Source organism: Zalophus californianus, chromosome 2 (genome assembly GCF_009762305.2).
Source record: "Zalophus californianus isolate mZalCal1 chromosome 2, mZalCal1.pri.v2, whole genome shotgun sequence".
NCBI classification, from domain to species: domain Eukaryota; kingdom Metazoa; phylum Chordata; class Mammalia; order Carnivora; family Otariidae; genus Zalophus; species Zalophus californianus.
In genome coordinates, this window is record NC_045596.1 from 110,812,714 (window position 1) to 110,836,725 (window position 24,012).

A 24,012-nucleotide genomic window follows, 5' to 3' on the forward strand; every position below is an offset into this window, starting at 1 on the left:
GCAATGCAAGGATTTATAAGGATCCTCGTTACGTATAATCTAGTGTTAGTATATATATTTTGAGCTCCTATTATTAATGTTAATGTTTATCCATCCATATATTTACCCTTCTGTTTTATCTTTATTCCTTTAATCTTAGGACTTTCACTTGGGAATATGACCTTCACTTAAAGTGTGTGGTGAAATACTTTCTCGGATATTGTTTGTCTGAAAAAAAAATTATTCCATTTTTTGGGAGTATTTAAGTAAAGATAGAATTCTTAGTTATTGGTTTTAAACCTTGAAGATTTTTTTTTTAAAGATTTTATTTATTTTGACAGAGAGAGAGAGAGACAGTGAGAGAGGGAACACAAGCAGGGGGAGTGGGAGAGGGAGAGGCAGGCCTCCCGCTGAGCAAGAGCTGGACATGGGGCTCAATCCCAGGACCCTGGGATCGTGACCTGAGCTGAAGGCAGACGCCTAACCACTGAGCCACCCAGGTGCCCCAAACCTTGAAGATATTCTAATATTGATTTCTGATGTCCACTGTTTAAATTGAGGCCAGCTTAAGTCTAGCTGTTGCTTCTTTGGTAATCTATTCATTTTCCTGTCTGCTTTCCAGCCATTTGCTCTCTTTGTTTTTTAGCCATTTTACTTTTGATATGCTGAGGAGGGGCAACCTGTTTTATTTTTTGCTCAAAGGTCAATGAAAATATTGAATATTTCCCAGTTTCTAATAATTGATATTAACCTTCTTTTAAATTTTGTATAAAATTCACAGTTATAACTTAAATAATAATAAAGCATAAGATAAATAATTAAGGGTCCAACATTTTCAAATTTTCTTCCTTTTGAATCATTTCCTTTCATAGAAGTAAATAATCATGGTGAACAATTTGATATGTACACTCCCAGCATGTGTTCTGCTACTTTATGTGTGTATGTGTGGGGGTGTGTATGTGTATTTTGATGTGTTGGAGAGATTTATAAGTAATGTATCTTAGTTCTTTTGCTGTTGTTTATGTTTTAAATATTTTCTCAAATTCTGACACTGTTCATGAAGTTTTTTGAGGTCTTTAGGTAGATAAAAGGCTTAAATTGTTAATCCAATTAAATAAGTAAATTTATTTCCAACTATAAATCTTGGTATGATGTTTTGCTTAGAAAAACGTCCCGAAACTAAGATCATAAAAATATTTCTTATAATTATTTTTAAATTTTGTATGCTATGATTTCTGATTTACTTTCATAACAGAAAAGTTTTAGAACTGACTTTTGTGCTCTTTATGAGTTTGTTTTCCCAAATTAAATTGACCATTCATTTATTGAGTAGAACAGACTGCTTTCCACTGATATACAAAGTCCACTAAACTTGAATAACATCTAAAAATTATACAGTTTTGTTATGATCTATATGACTACTCTAGCACAAATATTATTTATATCCCTTGATGTAATAACTTTATTTTTCAAATGTGGGAGAACAAGTTCTCTCTCACAGTTTGTAATTTAAATTTGAAGAGGTGTTACTTTTGAAGCCTTGGGCTCCCCCCTCAGCGGGGAGTCTGCTTCTCCCTTTCCCTTTGACCCTCCCCATGCTCACGCTCTCTCTTTCTCTCAAATAAATAAATAAAATCTTTAAAAAATAATAAATAAAATAAAATATCTAAAATATTTTACATTCACATCTTGAAATTTAACGTGCGTTTTCATGTAATCAGTTCTTGGTATGTATCCTCTATAGTTTCATGTTCTTATATTTTGTTTGGCAGGCTATTTGTTAAGGTTAATCATAAATATTTTAGAGTTACCCTAGCTCTTTTGAACGTATTCTTTTATTCCCATCATACTCTCTGTCATGTTACTATTGATGTAGAGGACAGCTAAAGCATTTTTGTGTATTCACTTCTAATATTTCCTTAGTGGATTCTGTTCTTAGATTTAAGAGTTTCTGAGTTGTCTATTTTATTGATCTTTCCACAGAAAGAATTTTAAATGTTATTGAACAAATCAATGGGTACTTCAGTCACCTTTTTCATTAATTTCTCCTTTTACCTTTATTAATGCCCCTTTTTTTTAATGCATTTTTTCTTTAAATGTACTTGAGTTGAATATTTAGTTCATTTATTTCCAGTCTTCCTTATTTTTACATTTTTTTTCAGCCTTTCTTATTTTTAAGTTGATCTCCTTAAAGGTATATACTTTCTTCTGATAAATGTGTTAATAATTACTATTTCCTGGGTGTCTTTGTACAGAGATTATGCTAAGCATTATCCATGCCTATGTAAGGTGAAGTAAATTACCCACGGTTACACATTGAGTAAGGGCAGATTTGGGACTCAAGCCCAAGACTGCCCAAACACGTTCAAGAGTATAGCATTATATGGCCTTCCACACTCTGAATATTTATTGGCAGCCTAATGGCTTTTTTTTTTTAAAGATTTTATTTATTTCTTTGACACAGAGAGAGAGCACAAGCAGGGGGAGCAGCAGGCAGAGGGAGAAGCAGACTCCCCGCTGAGCAGGGAGCCTGACGCGGCCTCCATCCCAGGACCCAGGGATCACGACCTGAGCCAAAGGCAGATGCTTAACCTACTGAGCCACCCGGGCACCCAGCAGCCCTAGTTTCAATGTTTTTTTTAATTTGATAATTTCTTTTGAGGAATATTTTAAAGATTATTTATTTATTGATTTATTTGAGAGAGAGAGAGAGAATGAGAGACAGACAGCACGAGAGAGAGGAGGGTCAGAGGGAGAAGCAGACTGCCCGCTGAGCAGGGAACCTGATGCCGGACTTGATCCTGGGACTCCAGGATCATGACCTGAGCCGAAGGCAGTCGCTTAACCAACTGAGCCACCCAGGCGCCCTATAATAATTTTAACATATTCAATGCTTTGTTTTAATATGCACAGTAAGCTATTATATCTTCTTGGTTGATTGAATCTTTCATTAATATAAAAATCTCCTTTTTTTGGTATAGAGCTATTTGCTATTTTGTCTCATTGAAATGATCATAACCTAATTTCTATTTTTAGACATATTCATGGTATACTGTTTTCCATTTAATATTTTTAATCTTTCTGTTTTGTTTTGCTTTAGCTGTGTCTCTAATTAATATAGTATGGTTGGAATATTTAATGTAGTCTTATGGTTGTTCATTTTAATAAAGATCCATTTCTCTGAAGGATCTCAGATAAGTCTATTGCACTGTGAACTAGTGAAGCTCTATTTTCTAACATCGATAGTAAAATGTCTCAAGATCTGCATCTTGGGATAAAGAATTTGAAGTAATTATGCCTATTATATTGACTAGTAACATGTTTCATGAACAAATGAATAACATGACAGATTTAGCTTTAAATTCTTGTTTCCTTAGAATATCATATGCTATGTTCAGGGTCAAAGTGAAGACTATACATTAATATTTTTTCCCAGTAAGCTTCTTCTCAGTTTACATAGTGTTAGGCCAAGTCCTCAAAATCATATGTTCCTAATCACACCTTTTATTTTGTGTGTACTTTAGGAAAACCTTCATCCATAGAAACCTGGATAAATAAAATTACAACAGTGGCATATCTACAGTGTTCTCTAATCTTTCAAAATAAACTTTGATTAACCTTAAAATATTTTCAAATGTTGTGATACTGAAATTTGCTTAGGAGAGTTCTTTTCTGCTAATGGTTGTTAATGTCTTCAAGGTGTTTAAGTAATGTTAATCTCTTGCTTAGTTTGTCACATCTTCTGGGAATACTGAAAATATGCTCACAAGGGTTTTTAAGCCATAGAGAACAGAGATATACCAAGTTATCACATCCTGTCCATTACCACTTGTTTTGATAGTAATGATGATAAGAACAGCTTTAAAATATTGTGGCATTTTATTCAGGTTACAAAAATTAAGTATCTAAAATCTGTATGTTCTTTGGAAAGTGAGCAGCAAGTTTGGTTTCATGTATCAGATAAAATGAAGATGTTTAAAATTGTGAAGCTTTGTCATAAATGCCATGTTTGGCATACTTAAAATCCATTCAATACAACCTATGAATTTTACTAAACTTTAAGTTGCAAGTCAAGATAGCTGATAAAAAAATCATAGAACACTTTTATCATGTTATCACCAAAATGCCATTCTTTTTAATACAAATATGATGGATGGAGATATCGTAGTGGGGTGATATAAATGGTAGTTACTATTTTGTGGTTAGAAAATAATCAAAAGTTAAGGAAACAAGTGTTTTAAAACTCAATCAGGCTCCACAAATTCAGTTCAATTTGAATTGTCTGAGAAATAACAGCAGCTGAATGTGCCAGGCAGTTGTAAGAAATTATATCCTTATTTTGTTGTTTGTTTTTTTGATGGTGGTTCTGAACAGTGTTTGTTGTTAAGTGTTTGTCCAACAAGCAGTTTGATAATCACACCACACATGGTAAAGTAGCAATGGGTGAAAAATCAGTGGGAGAAAGGTCCATATTACTATAGCCATTCTACCACATGAAGATCATAATCAACGTAGCTAAGCAACTGTTGTAAGAATATGTGGCCACATACATGTGACTTCATACATACATCTTACGTACATAAAATCTTGCATCTGTATCAAATGTAAAAGATTAAAAATTAATGAAAAATAAAGTGTGCCGGACTTAGCTTATCTTTTTAAAGTAGAATTAAATCTGGTTGTACCACAGTTTTTTGATGTCAAACTGCTTTTTCTTCCTGTTTACATTTTGCAAGAACAAGAAGACTCAGCTGGAAAATTGGCCTATAATCACAACCTATTAAGCTTTTACTGATATTGCAATAGAAGTAATGGGTTTTTAATGAGCTTATCCATTTTAACATTTATATAATTTATTAACTTTTTTCTTTTCCATTTTTTGTATATTAACTAAAAACTTTGGTTTAATAGTTTACTGCACTTTCACATCCTCAGAATTCAGTAATAGCATTATTTGTTATCATTGATAATTTTATTAAGTATAAGCAATAACGTGGATATTATTGGAGGGCTAAATGTACCATGAATGCCAACTCATGTTGTAAATCCATACCCACAGGTGGCACAGTATCTGCCTTATATAGATGTGGTTTAAAACGGATATCAACTTTCATAGCAACAAAGGTAGGATTGTTGTCTTCAGGAAAATAAACTTTGAATATTACATATTACATGAATTTGCAGTTGAATACACTGTGAACATAATTAGTGGATAAGTTGTCAAGCTAAGAACCTCCATTGGGAAGTCAAAGCATGGCACTGAAGACTGAATGATGTTTTGACTATGTTGTTGATTAAGAAACTAGATCGGGCAGCAGGGGTGATGGGGATAGGGCTCTGCTCAGGGGGGCACCTGAGGCAGATGTCTTGAAGATGAATGACAAGAGGGTGGGTATGAGAGACCATGCTGAAGGCAGTCAAACATGATCTTTTTCTACAGTATATTTTACTTCAGTGGCTATAATTTACTGAACCTAAAGAGACAGTTGAGGAAAGTTTTGGTATTAATTTATCCATGTTATTTAGAAAATGATAAATTATTTCTTCCAGAAATTATTTTAAGGGGGTCATAACTAAGTAATAACAGACATACTTATAAGTTACTCTTCTTTTTTTTTTTTTAAGTTTTTATTATTCATTTGAGAGAGAGAGCGAGAGAGAAAGCACAAGAGAGCACAATCCAGGGGGAGGAGCAGAGGGAGAAGAAGCAGACTCCTTGCTGAGCAGGGACCTGCCCTCCCCCATCATGACCAAAGGTAGACGCTTAACTGACTGAGCCATCCAGGTGCCCTATAAATAACTCTTCTTAATTACCTTTATAATTTTCTGTTTTTCTTAAAAGAAATACCAGTCATGAGACTAGTTTCATATAAATATATAATCATTATTTCTACTGCTTTTTATTTATATGACAATCATACCTATTGCCTTGACAACCAAAGATGTCAAATGTTGCAAACAGTAAATGGAAAATATGTTAAACTTTTGCTGAAACTAATAAACCATTTCCATAGAAGTGCTCCCTTGAAAAGAATTTTTATTTTAAATTGTCACCACAAATACTGAAATAGCTCTTTTGCTTTTCCCAAAGACCTCGAAAAAAATCCAATAATTTTAGCATGTCTAAATGCAAAGGCTGCATAATATTATACAAATTTATTATCTGCTTCTGTTAAGACATACACCTTCAAATCGGACCTGTGGTCATAGCAACAATCAAAACTAGGGGACTTTAGGGAGATGTCCACCTTCAATTCCAATGTTTTGTGTCCTTTGCCCTCAGGGCACACCTAAATATACACACACACACACACACACACACGCATTCAGTAAGAGGTCTATTAATAAATATATTAAAAATTACAGATGATGTCTGAGGGTACTTCCGAATGTTCAGAATGCCATTCAAGGAAATTTCCAGTTCTTTCCTAAACAGAAACGTGTAACCTCCTGTAATGAATTGTGCAAAAATTTCTAATAACCTGTTCATGTTATGGAATAAAAGAATTTGTGCTGGGTCCCAGAGTAGGAGAGTGAACCAATTTAGTCAGACTTCTGATTTTACATGCCACTCTATGATCCAGGTGCTAAAATGCTCCGGAGCAGAACTCAGGCAGTATAGCTTTTCTATTCATTAGGCCTCTTACACCATTTCTTGGCAGCTGCCCTGCAACAGTATGAGTCATTAGCACGAGTCCAAAATTGTGTGAAGAGAGATCTATGCTTTTGTCCCGTGGAAAGTCCTTTCAAGTACAATCAAATTTGCTTCACGGTGTAATTTCCCAGCTTGTGCAGTAGTCACTGACAGCTCACAGCACTGTTATTCAAGGCCAAGCAGATGAGAGAGACATAAACGACTAATAACATGCAGGAAGTTATGTCTTCCAAGTAGCAGCCTAATTGTGCATCTTCATTTAGTGAATGGTTCAAAACAAATTAAAATTTCCTGACCACTGGAGGCAAAAGCAATGCCAAACGAATAGGTTATACCAAATTCTTCTAGGGTAGAAATGTTCTTCATAAAATGTCACAGAAGAAAAGAAAATAGTGAGAATGGTACAAATGGCCTAGAATATAAAATCAAACATCAGCCTCAGTAGTAAGCAAACAAATATAAATGTACTTATAGTTTGGTTTTGCCTAAAACAGGGCAAAAATGAAAGACTAAGATTTCGTGTTGGTGAAAGTACAAGAAATGGACAATGTCACATACTTTAGGGTAAGTGTAAATTCCCAACAAATATGTTTTTATTTAAAAACAAAAATTATAATGTCAGGGCACCTGGGTGGCTCAGTCGTTAAGCGTCTGCCTTCGGCTCAGGTCATGATCCCAGGGTCCTGGGATCGAGCCCCACATCGGGCTCCCTGCTCAGCGGGAAGCCTGCTTCTCCCTCTCCCACTCCCGCTGCTTGTGTTCCCTCTCTCGCTGTGTCTCTCTCTGTCAAATAAATAAAAATCTTTAAAAATATAAAAATAAAAATTTATAATGTCTTTTGGCTCATTAACTCCATTTCAATTAACCAAAGGTGATAGGCAATATTAAGTGATGCAAATATGTATATTTTTTAACATGATGCCACACTGTTTAAAGCATTATTAGTAAGTATGTTGTGACTGAAAGAATTTTTTTTTTTTTTTTAATATTCAAAGAACAGAACTGACTTTTTTCCTTATGGAGTGAAGTTCTGAAAATGTTAACACACACGTAACGCCTGTAACCACCACCATAATCAGGATGCAGAATAATTCTGTCATCCCTAAAACTCCCTCGTGCTATCCTTTTATATTCATTCCCTCCCCCCACCCATGACCTCTGGCAACTACTAATGTGTCCTCCAACACTACAATTTTGACTTTTCGAGAATGTCAAGTAAATGAAGTATTGAGTAAGTAATCTTCGGGGTTATCCTTCTTCCACTCAGCATAATGCCTATGGAATTTACCCAAGTTATAGTTTGTATCAAAAGTTTGTTCCTTTTTACTGCTGAGTATTATTAAATTGCTTGGATATGCCAACGTATGTTAACCTATTCACTTACTGAAGACCATTTGGGCTATTTCCAGGTTTTAGCAATTATGAACAAAGCTGCTATAAACATTTTTTATGCAGGTTCTTGTGTGAAAGTAAGTTTTTACATCTGTAGAGTAGATATTCTGGATTGGAATTCCTGGGTCATAAAGTAAGTGTAGGTTTAATTTTTAAGAAACTGCCGAACAATTTTCCAGCATGGCTGTACCATTTTTTATTCCAAACAGCAATATGTAAGTGAACGAGGTCCCCATATCATTAGCACTTGGTATTGTCAGAATGTTTTCTGTTTTTTCTAGACATTCTAATAGGTATGTAGTGGGAGCTCATCATGGTGTTAATTTTTATTTGCCCAATGGCTAATGATGTTGGACATATTTTTATGGTCTTATTTGTCACTCTAATTTCTTCATGGTAATATGTCTCTAATATCTTTTACCCACTGCTTGGCTGGGTTGTTATTAAGATTGCTCGTATATCCTAGATACTCAGATACGTGATTCGCAAACGTTTTCTCCCAATCCTTACCTTCCTTTTTTTATGTATTAGCAGTGCCTTACCAAGAACAACAAGGTTTTAATCTTCATGAAGTTCAATTTATCACTCTTCTATCTTCTTACAGATTTTGGATTATTTCTTAAATAGAAATTTTATTGCATAATTTTGTGAAGGACTGATACAAATTCAAATGTCTAACAAGAGATTGGTCAAAGTACAGTATCTGCATGTGATAAGATCATATCGGCCATTAAAAACTACAACTTAGAAGAATATTTAGAAACACAGAAAATGTTCATTAATATACTGAGTGAAAAACCAAGCATTGTAAAATTTTTATATTATGTCATTTTAAAATCATATATAGTTGCATGTATATGTGTGTGTGTGTATAAGTAGCATATATTGGTGGAAAAATATGTACTAAAATATTACTGATTCTCTAAGTATTGAGAATATCATCTTAATATTTTCCTGAATTTTCTTTTTACAAAGAAAATACATTTGTTAAAATTAGCAAACAGAATTACTTTTACAAAAATAAACATTTTGTAAATCTGTATTTGTACTTCAAGAAATCCATACTTTAAAATGTATTTGAATACAGACTCATTCTAGTCATTACAATTATTTTAAACTTCATGATTTATTTGACACATTATAAGTGTTTGTGTAGGTTAGATGCATGTATGCTAGAGTCACTTAAAGGTAGAACAAACATGGTTTACCCATTTTTTAAATGATTAATATTTCCAATATTCTTAGAATTGATGTAGCACGATTCTTAATTTTACAATGAAAATTTTTCTTATCTTGTATATTTAAATATTCCTTCAAGTGTTTTTTTAATGTACAGCAAAATAAGTAGTTGAAGAAAACAAAATAACTGATAATTTTAAAGTTTAAATTTGTAATTAGTAAGCAAAGGATCACATCACATTATTACCTAATATGCATGTAAGCCATATATTAGTTTTTACCTGCCTCACTTGAGGTTAGATAGTTTAGAAAAGCGATTTTTAAAATGCTGTAGATAAAATGATATGACCTGGATAGTGAAGCTACCTAACTAATAAATGCATACTGGTTCTGGAGCCTCTCATTTCTTTTGTGAATTCTATACCACAATTAATTTAAAGTAATTCTTACTTTTTTCTCTAATGCTGTACACTGATTTTTAGTAGCTGTTTCAGTCTGAAGGCATTATGCTCTGCTTGTAAAACAATTCAGGTTCAGAGCTCAGCCCCAGCCCCAAGAAAACTAGCACATAACCGTACCCTCTCAGCGCTGTGCTAGTCACACCGATTATGTAATTGTCGTGGCAGCCACTGGGGGGAAGATCGACAAAATGCTGCAGCTGAGACACCCGGAAATGCCTTCTTCTAGCCGAGGCCCCAGCCTGCAATGATTTGTGTCTCTGTGACCCATTGTCTTCGGTCTATAAATCATCAACATCGTTAGACTGAGCCTCTCCTACATAACTGTTTTAAACTACTTAAGTGAATCTGTTCCCTTCCATCTAAATAATGTATCAGGGCTTCTCTACTGCAGTTTGGAAGCTAGATGTATGAAAAATACCCTTGTATGGCCTCCCAAATTTTCACGTACTAAAAGTTATCCTCTATCTATAGGTTTCAGACTCCTTTGTCTATCTCTAAGTCTAAAACATGTTTTTTAAAAGGAAAAAGTTACACTCAGAAGCTTAAATTGAGAAACAGAATCAATGAATTAATAAAAATATGCATTGAATATCAGTTCTATGCCTGATGACTCATATAATATATATATATATATAACTTCATTTAAAACCTTATAAAGTAGATATAATTTCTATGATTTACAAGAGAAAAAAGTAAGTGCTAAACTTACCTGAGCTTACATAGGTATTGTAAATGTCTAGATGTGTCTTTTGTTAAAGATGTGCCAATTGACTGGAATAAGGATGAGCTGAGCTGTATCGTTATACAATAGATTTTCATAGAAACTCTGCTCAGTAGACATATTTAGTCCAACTGTTGAAGTACATTACCTCTTATGAAAACATTTGGAATATTGTTGAACTTTCTATGTTGATAAAGGTCCTTTGCTAAAAGACTATATATTGAGCTATTTTAATACTCATTATGGAATTAATGACACATAAAACATAACCATATTTAGAGGCTGCTTTTTAAGTAGCATTTTCTATCAAGACATTTGAGAATAAAGGGCCAGAGTAAGGATATAGCTGAAAAACTTAACAAAATTCAGAGATATTTTGCTTATTATTTATTTAACTGATGCATTCACACATGTTCTTATGGAAAGCAGGAGGAAACCACAATAACAAAGGGAAATTATATGATTTAGGAGAAGAGACTGTTTAGGAAAAAAAGTTCTGGATGAAGGAGGAGAGGAGAAATCTGAATGAATTAGAAGGATAGGGTACCTGAGGTGGAGAGGAATTGAAGATGTGTGATCTTAACATGAGAATAATAAGCAGCATGTCTTCACCCAGAGTGTGATTTTGAAGTGGGAGGTTGTGGTGGGTGCAAATTTTATTAAACAATGTTTTCAAATGTAGAAGACCATGGAGAAAGTGGCATTAGTTGGTAATACATCGCTATTGGTGTTCAGCTGTTTATCGAAAGAATATTTGTTGAGCACAAATCATGAGTAAACATTGTGAACTATACACACGTGCTCCTGAGAGGTCCTTAAGACAGTGCAAAAATAATACTTCAGGAAGTCCTCAAGACTTAATTTTTATTCATTTACTTTAAATTCACATGTCAGCTTAAGTTTCACTGCCCTCTAAGATTTAGATCGGCTCAGGAACCCTTACTTAGGTCAGGTGGGTAATCCAGTGCCTTTCTTGAAAGTGTTGTAACTTCCTGAGGGGTTTCATTCTCTAGGGTTTGAAGTTTCAGCTTTTGATGAACTCCCTTTCTCAAATATATCTCACTCATCTGGCTGTTATGTTTTCTTAGTACCTCATTGAACCAGACAAGAAACCCAATCTGATCCTTGTTTTTTTTTTTCTCTCAAACACTTACACAAGGCATTTGTACTTGTTGCAGATTAACTGACGATTTCAGAAGCTGGGGAACATTTACTAAGTGGCAATGCAAACAATGTAAAACTGAAAATTAAACACACTTTTCCTAAAAAGCTTATTTACTATCCTGACCAAATTCCCCTGCAGATTCTGCTTCCTGCCTTGTGGCTCTGTGATACCACTCTCCCTCTTCCCCTTTCATCCTGTACATTCCCTTTCCTTTGTTTTTTCTTCCTTACTCCCAAGTTTTATTAATCTTTAAGAATATCTTTGTCCCTAGGTCTCCTAACAAAATTTGCCCTAGATATGAAGTGAGGGATGGTGGTGATGAGGAGATATCTATCATCTATCTATCTATCTACCTATCATCTGTCAAGTTGTTGCTTGATCTGCAACATTTCTTATTTTGCTTTGTGTGATATTAAATGTCTTAATAATGGCCCACAAGACCTTTGGCAATCTTTATTTTATTTTATTTTATTATGTTAGTCACTATACATTACATCATTAGTTTTTCATGTACTGTTCCACGATTCATTGTTTGCGTTTAACACCAGGTGCTCCATGCAGTATGTGCCCTCCTTAATACCCATCACCAGGCTAACCCATCCCCCGACCCCCTCCCCTCTAGAACCCTCAGTTTGTTTCTCAGAGTCCATAGTCTCTCTTGGTTTGTCCTCCCCTCCGATTTCCCCCCCTTCATTTTTCCCTTCCTACTCTCTCCTTTTTTTTTTTTAACATAAAATATATTATTTTTTTCAGAGGTACAGGTCTGTGATTCATCAGTCTTTCACAATTCACAGCGCTCACCATAGCACATACCCTCCCCCATGTCCATCACCCAGCCTCCCCATCCCTCCCACCCCCCACCACTCCAGCAACCCTCAGTTTGTTTCCTGAGATTAAGAGTCTCTTATGGTTTGTCTCCCTCCCTGGTTTCATCTTGTTTCATTTTTTCCTAACTTCCCCTATGATCCTCTGTTTTGTTTCTTAAATTCCTCATATCAGTGGGATCATATGATCCTTGTCTTTCTCTGATTGACTCATTTCGCTTAGCATAATTCCCTCTAGTTCTTCCACGTCATTGCAAACAGCAAGATTTCATTTTTTGATGGCTGCATAATATTCCATTGTGTATAAATACCATATCTTCTTTATGACCTTGGACAGTCTTTAACAATTGAGGGTCCTTAACCTTTTGGATTTTTGTTCCTAGAAAGTACCAGGTTGTTTTGTTTCCATCCCACCCTTCTAGATACTGACTAATGCTGTTCTCTTTGTTTTAAACATGATCATCATGATGCTTTTTCTTAAAACAATGGCAAAATACACATGAAATTTAGCATATGAACCATTTTTAAATGTACAGTTCAGTAGTATCAAGTATATTCACAATGCTGAGAAAAAAATCTCCAGAAGTTTTTCATCTTGAAAAACTGAAAGTCTGTACCCATTAAAGAACAAGTTCTCATTTCCCCCTCCCTCCACTACTGGCAACCACCATCCTACTTTCTGTGAATTTGACTACTCTGGATGCTTCATACAAGTGGAATCATATGGTATTTATCTTTTTGTGACTGGCTTATTACACTTAGCATAATGTCTTCCAGGTTTATCCATGTTGTAGCATGTACCAGAATTTCCTTCTTTTTAAAAGGCTGAATGATATTTCATTGTATGTATATACCGTATTTTGTTTATCCATTCATCATCCACGGTCATTTGGGTGGATTCCACTTTTTGGCTTTTCCTAAGTAATGCTGCCATGAACATGGGTGTACAACTCTCTCTTGCAGAACCTCTTTTAATTCTTTTGGATACCCAGAAGTGGAATTGCTAGACCACAGGGCAATTCTATTTTTAACTTTTTGAGGAGTCCCTATACTATTTTCTATAATTTTTACACTATTTTACTTTCCCTCCAACAGTGCACAAGGGTTCCGAATTCTCCATATTCTCGCCAAGAATTTTGGCAAAAAAATGGTCTTTTTTTTTTTTTTTTGCATGGGTGGTTCTCTCTATATATATCGATTGAAATGGTAACACCTTAGAAAAGTCTTGATGATCTGATCTAAGGATGGTGCCCACTCTGACCAATTTATGTCCCTCAGGGTGCCTTGTTTGTTATATTCACAGAACTTAAAATTTGTTCTAAGTATATAATTATTGGTTCTTTTACATATTTGTTGTCTGTTTTTCCTAACATAATATTAACTATTTGAACACAGGAGACTGGAGCTCCCTTTTTTTATTCCCTTTTGTCCCTCTCTGATATGGTAATTCTTAAAAGATGTATTAATGGATGCTATTTATATACTATTCATCATGTGCACCCTTAGATAACTTCAAGAGCAAAAAGACTCATGATTTTTGTAAATACATTGCAATAAGTGAAGTATTTTATAACAATTCACAATCTCTACAATATTAAAAGTTGCACATTTTTTTCCCTAGTTTTTGTTGAAGAAACGGAACTTCTAAACATCAAGGCCCACAGGTATCGGTGGCAAAACGGATATTGGGAGAACAATGTCTACTTGATCAAGGTCAAGTTGTTAGTGCATGATCCTCAAAGGATAAAAATCAAGTTTCATCTGGACCTAATACTGTGCTCTTTTCAGTTACCATACAAGAAAAAAAATTTTCCAGAAAAATAAGGTTCTACATCCTCTATACAGTAATAATTTTTACAATAGCTTCACCATATAAATTCACTTTTTCTCTAACAGGCACGTTCATACCAGCATTGTTGTAAATAGCCATTTTAATATGAAATGGCTTTATGTACATACAAATATCATACAAATGTAAAATTTTATTTAGCATCCCTGGGAACCTGTGTACCTAAATATTACACTACTTGCTGAACTGCTTAAGAAAAATTAACATTAGACAGATGTTTTGTTTAAGAAAGAATAGAATGATCTGATTTGGATTGATAAATACTATAGCAAAACTAAAGGAATTAACCAATATGTTACTCTAATTTGATAACTTTATTTGAATGTATACCTTTATCAAAAAACACCTATAAACATAAAAAAAGTTAATATATAAAACACCTGTGGTGTAGAATTAATGATATAATACATATATTATGAATAAGAAAATTTCTATTTCTCTCATCATTCTTGTGAGCTGATTACATGACAGTCATTTGACAGAATGATATATAAAGTACAATAGAACGTTAGTCTCTTAAATTTTAACAAGTTTTAAGTAATAAAATTTTAATATTCAAGACATATATCATGATTTCCTTCTTTTAGACATAAATTATTTTAAGGGTATATAGGTTGTGTATGTGTCTCATAATATTTCTGAATTGAATATGGCCATTAAATCATTAAAAATTACATATATTTTAATATATGTTATATATTATGTTTTATGTTCTATTATTTGTTGATAACATACACACCTACATTACATATATTTATATATTTTATATATATAAACCTACATTAACAAGATATTTTCCTTTAATACAATTGGATAAATATATGAATCTGTATAGTTAAAATGCACATTCAACTTTTTCTTGAGAAAAGTCTTTTTAGGGCATGTAGTAAATGACTCAGAACCAGAGCAATTATATTCATATTTCTATCACATGTTATACCTATATCCATTCTATTTTTCCTCATGAGCATTTTTCACACGATTCTTTACCATGAAAATGAGGAGCATATACTTAAGAAAAGGGAATGGCTCTCTGAGATTGCTAAATAGAATGTAGACCTGCAAGAAAGCACTTAAATATATAATTCTTCAGAGATTTTACTATTTGAAGGCTAAGGTAATGGCATGCAAATTTCATTACCACTGATATTTTTCATTTGAGAATTAACATGTACAAAACTCAACTTTTTAGTTATATGAAAGAAATAATCTTCTCTACCTCCTACCAGTATACCTGCTTTCCATCACAGCTTTACAATTTCTATTAATGTTGAGTTTATACTGCATTTTGCTAAGGAAATAATTGTTTTTCAGCAAAAGGTTTATTGAAGTATAATAAGCATACAGAAAAGTGCACACATCTTAAATACCTTGATTCAGTCAGATTTTTGATATGTGAATCTGCACATATTTATATATTTTATGTGATTTTTTTAAGTTGCAAATACTTTTAAAATATGAAGAAAATGATAGTAACACTCAATTATATTATAAAGCAAACTTATTACTCAGGAAAACCACATTCCATATAGCAAAGATACCACATATTCTTATTTCAATTGTTGTAAATAAGTAAACAATGTTTTTGTAGATAATAAGAGAGATTCTACATCTTGGTTAACAGAGTTCTAATCTCTGGCAGTTGTGAGAATACATTAAACCTCTAAAAAATGTAAATTTTATGATGTTGGTGGAAATAATAATGTGAGCTAATGTTTATTCATGCTTATTGTGTACCAGGCATAGTTCAATGCCCTCTGCATATACTAACTCATTTAAACAATATAGCAACCCGATGATCTAATTATTGACATCACCCTGATTGTGCTAATAAATAAACATCTAATTCCAGAGATATTCTGTTTACACACAACATATATTGCTTCCAAGGCATGGAGAAGTTTAATTCTATCTGACAACTATAACTGTTGATACTTTAATTAAAATCTTTGAAGAGACACCAATATTTTAGATTATACTTCTAAAGTTATAACGTTCTATTTATTTAAGTAATCTCTACACCCCACGTGAGGCTCGAACTCATGATCCCAACATCAAAAGTCACATACTCTTTTGACTGACCCAGCCAGGTGCCCCAGTCATTTCTTTTATTTTTTATATGTGTGTACCTACCTATCCATGTCTACATGTAATATATAATCATAGACTTTTAGAGTCAATTACAATTACTTAGAGATTTTCTAAACAGACATCTCATTCCATAAATGATAACCCCTGAGAACAGTGAGGCCCAGAGTGGCAAATATCCAGGCTGAATTAATGGACAAGGTCAGTAGAGCTATATTTCTCTTTCTTTCTTTCTTTTTCTTTCTTTCTTTCTTTCTTTCTTTCTTTCTTTCTTTCTTTCTTTCTTTCTTTCTTTCTTTCTTTCTTTCTTTCTTTCTTTTTTTAAGATTTTTTTTTTTCCTAGGCAAAGAACTTTATTAACCTTGTTTCAAACTTTATTCCCAGGCTTCTTCAGCTTAAATAGCTGCAAAGAATGAATTGTGTATAAGCAAAAACTGAAAAGAGCTGCAGTGTCCAAGGGGCTTGGGCTTAAAAATATTAGAGATCTAGATTTTATCAGATCCATGAACAAAATTTTAAAACGCAGTCATAATATAAAATAGCAGCTCCCAGTAACTTCTTCAAGTTTTAGGTTCTTCAGAAGTTGATTCAATTCAGTTTGCTTCATTCTTGGAAGCTTCATCAAAATTCTCCACAAGATCTGGAACTTCATCATCATCATCCTCTCCGGTAGCAAGTGGTGCTTTTCCATCCACAGATTGTTTGGGCAGAGCTTCAGCCAGTCTTCTTAAACGAGTCAGACTGTCTGCACCAAGTTGGTTTAAGATACTGGGCAGCATTTCTGTCAGCGGCTTTGTCTCAGCATGGCCTGTAATGGTGAAAGTGTTCGCTGCCAGTGATGCCTGAACTTTGGGGTTGTTAAAATGGATCACTGTTCCTTGGTTTGTGAACATATTCACTTCTTCAGTACCAGAGATATTGTTTACCCCTAACTTCTTTAAGGAGAACTGAAGTTTTTTATCATCTGCTGTAGCCGCTCTATGAACCACCTTCTTCTTTCGGCGAGCAGTTCCTTTCCCACCAATGCGCACTTGTGCTTGCAGCTTGGAGAGTTTCTCCTGGTTCATGATAGTTTCTTTCATCTTGTTGGAGCGGAAATGGGACCGCGCGGGGGAATAGGGTTGGCGCTCAGGGGGTCTCAGGCGGACCAGCTGAGATTAGGTGCACACACGTGGGGACGCCTCTATTTTTAAGATTTTATTTATTTATTTTGAGAGAGAGATAGAGAGAAAAAGAGTGGGGGGAAGGGGAGAGGCGGAGGGAAATAGAGAATCTCAAGCTGACTCCACGGAGTGCAGAGCTCCATGCATGTCTCGATCTCATGACCCCAAGATCATGACCTGAGCTGAAATCAAGAGTTGGAGGCTTAACTGACTGAGACACTCAGGCGCCCCAGAACTATATTTCTGACATTAGATCTAGCACCTTTTTGTGTTATGGTGGCTACTAGGTCGTTGTGACTCCTATTTATTTATGTTATATGTAATAGGAAACAACACTTTGGGCCCAAAGGGAAAAGTTCCTTGTGGAACATGGAGAGCTACTTAGATATATTTTCATTATTTTGGCAAAATACAAGGTTCTAGATAAATTTAGCCAAATTTGTATTTCGCACAGTAAACCATTGTGCTGATATAACAATAATGATGTTAAAACTTCCTTGAAATCCGTGGGTTACTTTTCTTAAAATCTTGAATAATATCTATGGCAAATATAAATCTTGACCCTGTCAAATGTTCTTTTTAGCACATTACAGTTGAGGTCCAAGAAAAAAAATATTTCAGAGTGTCTTTGGTCACACTGTATAAGAGGCTAAAGTTATTTAAAAAATCCACTTGGGTTAAACTTTCTTTTACCCTATGTAAATGAGACACACCTGGGATTCATCAAATGAAGTAAAATATGTAATAAATACCCTCTGAGTTAACTAGAACACTAACACCAATGTTAATTTTCACATACTGAAAAGTATACATGCCTGAATTATATTACCACAAATGATAATTAATATTAGGTTGAGTAATTCTTAGCATTAAACTATAAACAAAACTTGAATTAGTGAGACCTCACAGGATTGCAAATCAACTATTTTTTTTAACTGGGATAAATGAAAAAAAAGAATTTAAGGTGCATTAATACAATTCAAATAGTATACATAGATTTTATCAATTCAGAGTCAACTGTGAGCTTGATGAGAATAAGACCTTCACTTTGTTCACTACTCTATTGCAAATTCCTGGAATGGTATTGGCATATAGAAGCTACTTGAGTGATATTTGTTGAATAAATGAATAAATCAACTTAGCTTCTGTCATATCAGTATTTTTTTAAAGAAGATATATTCTGTTGAATATTTGACAATTTATGTAAAAGATTTTTTCCCTGAAACTTTAAAATATAAAATGTTATGTCAAATGCTTAACCTATATATTAGAAACAAAATAACATATGAGTAACATGGGAAATTAGATGAACATGCTAATGAAATATGGCCTTAAAGGTGACTTTCTAAAAAAAAAAACAAATACAATTTACTCATAAACATAGGAAAATATATAAAATCCCAAGAATAACAGAATAAAATGAGTATAAATAAAACATAACATCATCTATGACATGTAATCAATATTAAAAAGGGCAATAAAGTTGTACACAGGTAAAATCACAGGAAAGAAAGACTATCAAGTGATTTTGCTTTATAGTTCAGGTGTTCTGGAGAAGCATTTGTCACCATATCAAAATATAAGCCAGCATTTCGTGTCTACTGTAGCCTAGGGTACTAAACTTATGGTCCTATTTTGTTCACAAAGTAATTCACATTATTATAATATATGTCTTGTACAAAACAAGAGATTTTTATTTGAATACTTTTTCATTTCTTTTTTTTAATTTGTTAGTTTTTCTTACTCATTATGGACTAATGTAAAACCAACAGAAATTATAACAGAATAACAGTCCCTTCATTCCCAAAACTATCCTCAAAACCTGGTTGAAATGCACAAAAAAATAGAAAAATAGGGAAAAATAATGAATTATCTCAGGAAACTAGTAAAAAATTAATTTCAAATGTTCACAATGGGAGGAATTATAGTAGACAAACTGCCGAAGAGCCCGGATGAAGAATGATATTGTGAGACAATTGATAAATTTCCTTCTTAAAAAACAGAGTAGAAAATGGCTAGAAATCTAGATGAACTCTACTTACCCATGAAAGGGAAAAGGGGTGAGAGCAGGAGTCAAGGGAAGGCCTTAGGCAAAATAAGCACTGGCCGCTCAACTGGAGGCTGTTTTCCCAGCCATAGATCAGTAACAGCTGGAATGGGCACTGCCACATGTTACAAAAGTGCAGGAAAGTCTGCATGGTATTATTACCGTATTGAGAAGGTTTTAAACAATACCATTCACTAGCATTAAGGACTACGGCCAACTCTATACATTCTTGATCCCATATTTTTATACATAAAAAAAAAATGTAAGGGAGCCTGGGTGGCTTAGTGGGTTAAGCCTCCAACTCTTGGTTTCCGCTCAGGTCGTGATCTGATCCGTGCTGAAATCGAGCCTGCGTCCAACTCTGCGCTCAGCATGGGGTCTGCTTGAGACTCTCTCTCTCCCTCCCCCCACCTCCCTCTTTCAAACAAATAAATAAATATTTTTAAAAAATGTAGTAATATTTCAAAGTGAAAGAACATTAAAACAGAGCACCATCCTAATTTTACAATAGGATATAATGTGTTTATCCAATTTTAAATTTAATTTTATCATATATACATGTATATTAAAAGCTCAAGCAAACTGCACGACAAAGCTTATAAGAAGAAAACTTATTTCATGTCCTGCTTTTTATTCCCTAGAGTTAACTACTTCTAATTATTTGGGCTGTTTCTTATAATGTCTTTTTTATGCTTTTAAATATCTTCCTTACTTTTTGTTTTAGATATTATCAATGTATTTTCCACTAAGAAGATATAGATTTAAATTTTTTACAATCTTCAGCCTACTTTCTTTTGTGTTCCTACTTACACAATCATTTCAGTTTTTGTTTAGATCAATAATTATATTGCATTTCATCCCCTGGGCTGTTAATTTACTTGTTGGCCTTCCTGGAGTTAGTAACTGCCTTAATTTCTCTTTTGTTTAGTTTCTGATATGTCCATAATTTATTTTCAAATACTCTGATGGAACAGAAAACACTTTATTTAACTGTCAAATAAATAAGATAATTTGTTTGTTCAGCATTATTTTTTCTTTGAATATAAGTGGTGTGCTGAAGCTGTTTTGAACCAGTACTTGAGAACTGATTATGTGCATCTCTTCCCAGATCAGTGGTCAGTGATGTCACATTTTCAGCCTACCTGAATATTTACACCACAAAAATTGGCAAACGCTACAAAAATGGGACTTTTATTTTATTTTTCTTGAATGTTGGTTGACAAATATTCACCATCACAACATTATATATAACTCTCCTGGAACCTACCCTTTCCTTACTCAAGTGTGGACTACCATACTTGCCACTAAAATGGCATTTCAGTGTTTTCTATCAAGGTCATACCAGGAAATGTATCTGTCTCTCCTCTGTGTTTGACCTGTCTCCTGAACTCCCTATCTTCCTTTTTCATTTTCTTTATTTTGATCAAAAAACGTATCTTCCAGTTTCTTCCCAAGAAAGCATATAAAATAGGTAAATATTTTGAAAGGAAGTGCTTCACGAGTTTAATTTTTCCTAGTTTCTTGAATGACGTTGGAATTAGAATACTAGGGCGACTGGGTGGCTCAGTCATTAAGCGTCTGCCTTCGGCTCAGGTCATGATCCCAGGGTCCTGAGATCGAGTTCCACATCGGGCTTCCTGCTCGGCGGGAGGCCTGCTTCTCCCTCTCCCGCTCCCCCTGCTTGTGTTCCTGCTCTCGCTGTCTCTCTCTGTCAAATAAATAAATAAAATCTTAAAAAAAAAAAAAGGAATTAGAATAGTATTTTGGAAATCATCTTTCATCAGAAGAAAGAGGGAATTAGTTCGCTGTCTCAGTTGTCTTAGTTGTATGACAGTTAATGGGATTTTGATGCTTGATAAGTTTGTGTAAGATCTCTCTCTCTCTCTGTCTCTCTGTTTATTTGTCTCACTCTGCACATTGCTCAAAGGGTGTAGAAAATTTCATGAAGCTATGGCTTACTTTTTATTCACTGTTCAGTGTGCTGCATACAAGTGTGTCATTTGTAATGTAAAGACTATTCTTTTAATTTTGGAAATTTTCTTGTATTATTCCTTAAATAATTTTCTCCTCCTTCCCCGTCCATCTCCTCATCCTCATCCTTCTCCGCCTTCTTCTCCTTCTTCTGCCTATTAGTCAGATGATCATTCTCAAACAGTTATATATTTTTCTACTTTTCAGATGTTTGTCTTTTTGTTTTACCTTAGATATTACCTGAATTTTTCCTTCCAATCTTGCAATTTTTTTTTTTAAGATTTTATTTATTTGACAGAGAGAGACACAGCAAGAGAGGGAACACAAGCGGGGGGAGTGGGAGAGGGAGAAGCAGGACTCCCGCTGAGCGGGGAGCCCGATGCGGGGCTCGATTCCAGGACCCTGGGATCATGACCTGAGCTGAAGGCAGATGCTTAACGACTAAGCCACCCAGGCGCCCCCTTTATTTATTTATTTTTTTAAAGATTTTATTTATTTTTTCGACAGAGAGAGACACAGCGAGAGAGGGAACACAAGCAGGGGGAGTGGGAGAGGGAGAAGCAGGCTTCCCGCGGAGCGGGGAGCCCGACGTGGGGCTCGATCCCAGGACCCTGGGATCATGACCTGAGCCGAAGGCAGATGCTTAACGACTGAGGGGCGCCCCTCAAACTTTCAAATTTTAAATCAATTTTATCATTTTTTAAGTTCCAAGTGTACTTCTCTTATTTGTTGACTGTTTCTTATTGTACTATTTGTATCTCATCCTTTTCTCTCTCTGAAGATAGCAATTATCATTTAATTTTAATGTTATGTTTTTGTTTTGTTCCCTACATTGCTCTCTTTCTATAACATTACTTGTATAGCTTTCTTTGGCATCTATCATTTCAGAGGATCTCCTCACATGGCTCATAAATCTTGATTTGCATTTAAAGGGGATGCCCTAAAGAACAGATGGAAGTTTTTTCATGTAACAGGGATTCTCAAACAGGGTAACATACCATTAGAGGATGCATGTATTAGGCAGCTCAGGCTGCCATAACAAATTACTATAGACTAGGTTTAATTTCTCAGAGTTCTGAAAGCTAGAAGTTCAAGATCGAGGTTTACTGATTTAATTTCTGGTGAGAGCTTTCTTTTACACTTGCAAATGGCTACCTTCTTGCTATGTCTTCACATGGCCTCTCTCCCCAGTGCATGCCTTTGGAGAGAGAGAAAGAGTGATCTCTGGGGTCTCTCTCTCTTTTTTTAATAATAAAACTAATCCTATCAGATCAAGACTCACACTTATGATTTTATTTAACCTTAATTACTTCCCTAAAGGCCTCATCTTCAAATATGTCTGTACAGGAGATTGGGGCATCTATATATAAATGATAGAGAGACACATATAAATTCAGTCCATAAAAGAGGATCAGGCATGGATTGAGATTTTATTTAGAGATTTCTAAAAAGCAGTTTTAAAATGATTTTTTCTTGGACAATTTCCTCAGAGAAAAACCATCTAATCATATTGGGATAAATATCTGCCTGGCTACCAGTTTTCTAAAGGCGTAATAAGGGACTGGGCATTAGAGTAGCAGTGGGACTAAGCCTTATATTTCAATGTCAAAAAACTTAAGACACTAGAGTATTCATTTCAGAGAAAAAAATATTTTTTTAAGTAAAAACGAGCTATTTCATTTTTTGTTGTTTAGAATTAACACTCCAACTTCTGATTAGGTTTTCACATTTAAGTCATAGACAGAATATGATATTGAGAATTGTTTTTATTAAGTACCTTTGTAATACGGATGCATAGAATACAATATAATTTAAAGAGTTTAAATTTGTTAAAAAAATCTTAGTAATTGCTGCTATTGTATCTTTACAGGTTACTGTTTGAAATTAAATATTTTTAACTTTTCAAGCAATGGAAAATATTTGGATGTCAAATATATGGTACAGAATACATTTTATAGTTTTTCATAAAAATACTGGCTATGACTTTATTAAAGGAAGTTAAGAGAAAATTTGTGAAAAAAGACCACTATGTCTCTTGAAGTTTAGCATCAGATATTTTATTTAGTGGATATCAAATGTAGCTCCTGGTATATGAACAATAGCAAAGTTTGTGAAGCATTTACATTACATAAAGTGTATATATGTATATATGTAAAAAAAACAACAACCAGGTATTCACTATGCTACAAACCAACTAAATTTGCCGAGCATATAATGAAAAGCAGAACAAATTATCAGCAGAAGAAAGTAACAACATATTATTAACCTAAATAAGTTATTATGTTTATTGATATTAAGTGTTAAATTATTGAATAAATTAGATGTCTTTAAGAAACAGAATAAATCGGGCTCCTGGGTGGCTCAGTTGGTTAAGCGACTGCCTTCAGCTCAGGTCATGATCCTGGAGTCCCGGGATCGAGTTCCGCATCGGGGTCCCTGCTGAGCAGGGAGTCTGCTTCTCCCTCTGACCCTCTTCCCTCTCGTGCTCTCTCTCTCTCAAATAAATAAATAAAATCTT

At 34.2% G+C, this 24,012-nt stretch overlaps 1 protein-coding gene across 1 annotated transcript; it reads right to left on the bottom strand.

The window, feature by feature from the left end:
• Window positions 1–16,756: 16,756 nt before the first annotated feature.
• LOC113924984 (transcription factor BTF3-like) lies at window positions 16,757–17,439 on the bottom strand. The gene has a single exon (XM_035726237.1). The coding sequence runs from the start codon at window positions 17,393–17,395 to the stop codon at window positions 16,907–16,909; it is 489 nt and encodes a 162-aa protein (XP_035582130.1). The 5' UTR covers window positions 17,396–17,439; the 3' UTR covers window positions 16,757–16,906.
• Between the last annotated feature and the right edge of the window lie 6,573 nt (window positions 17,440–24,012).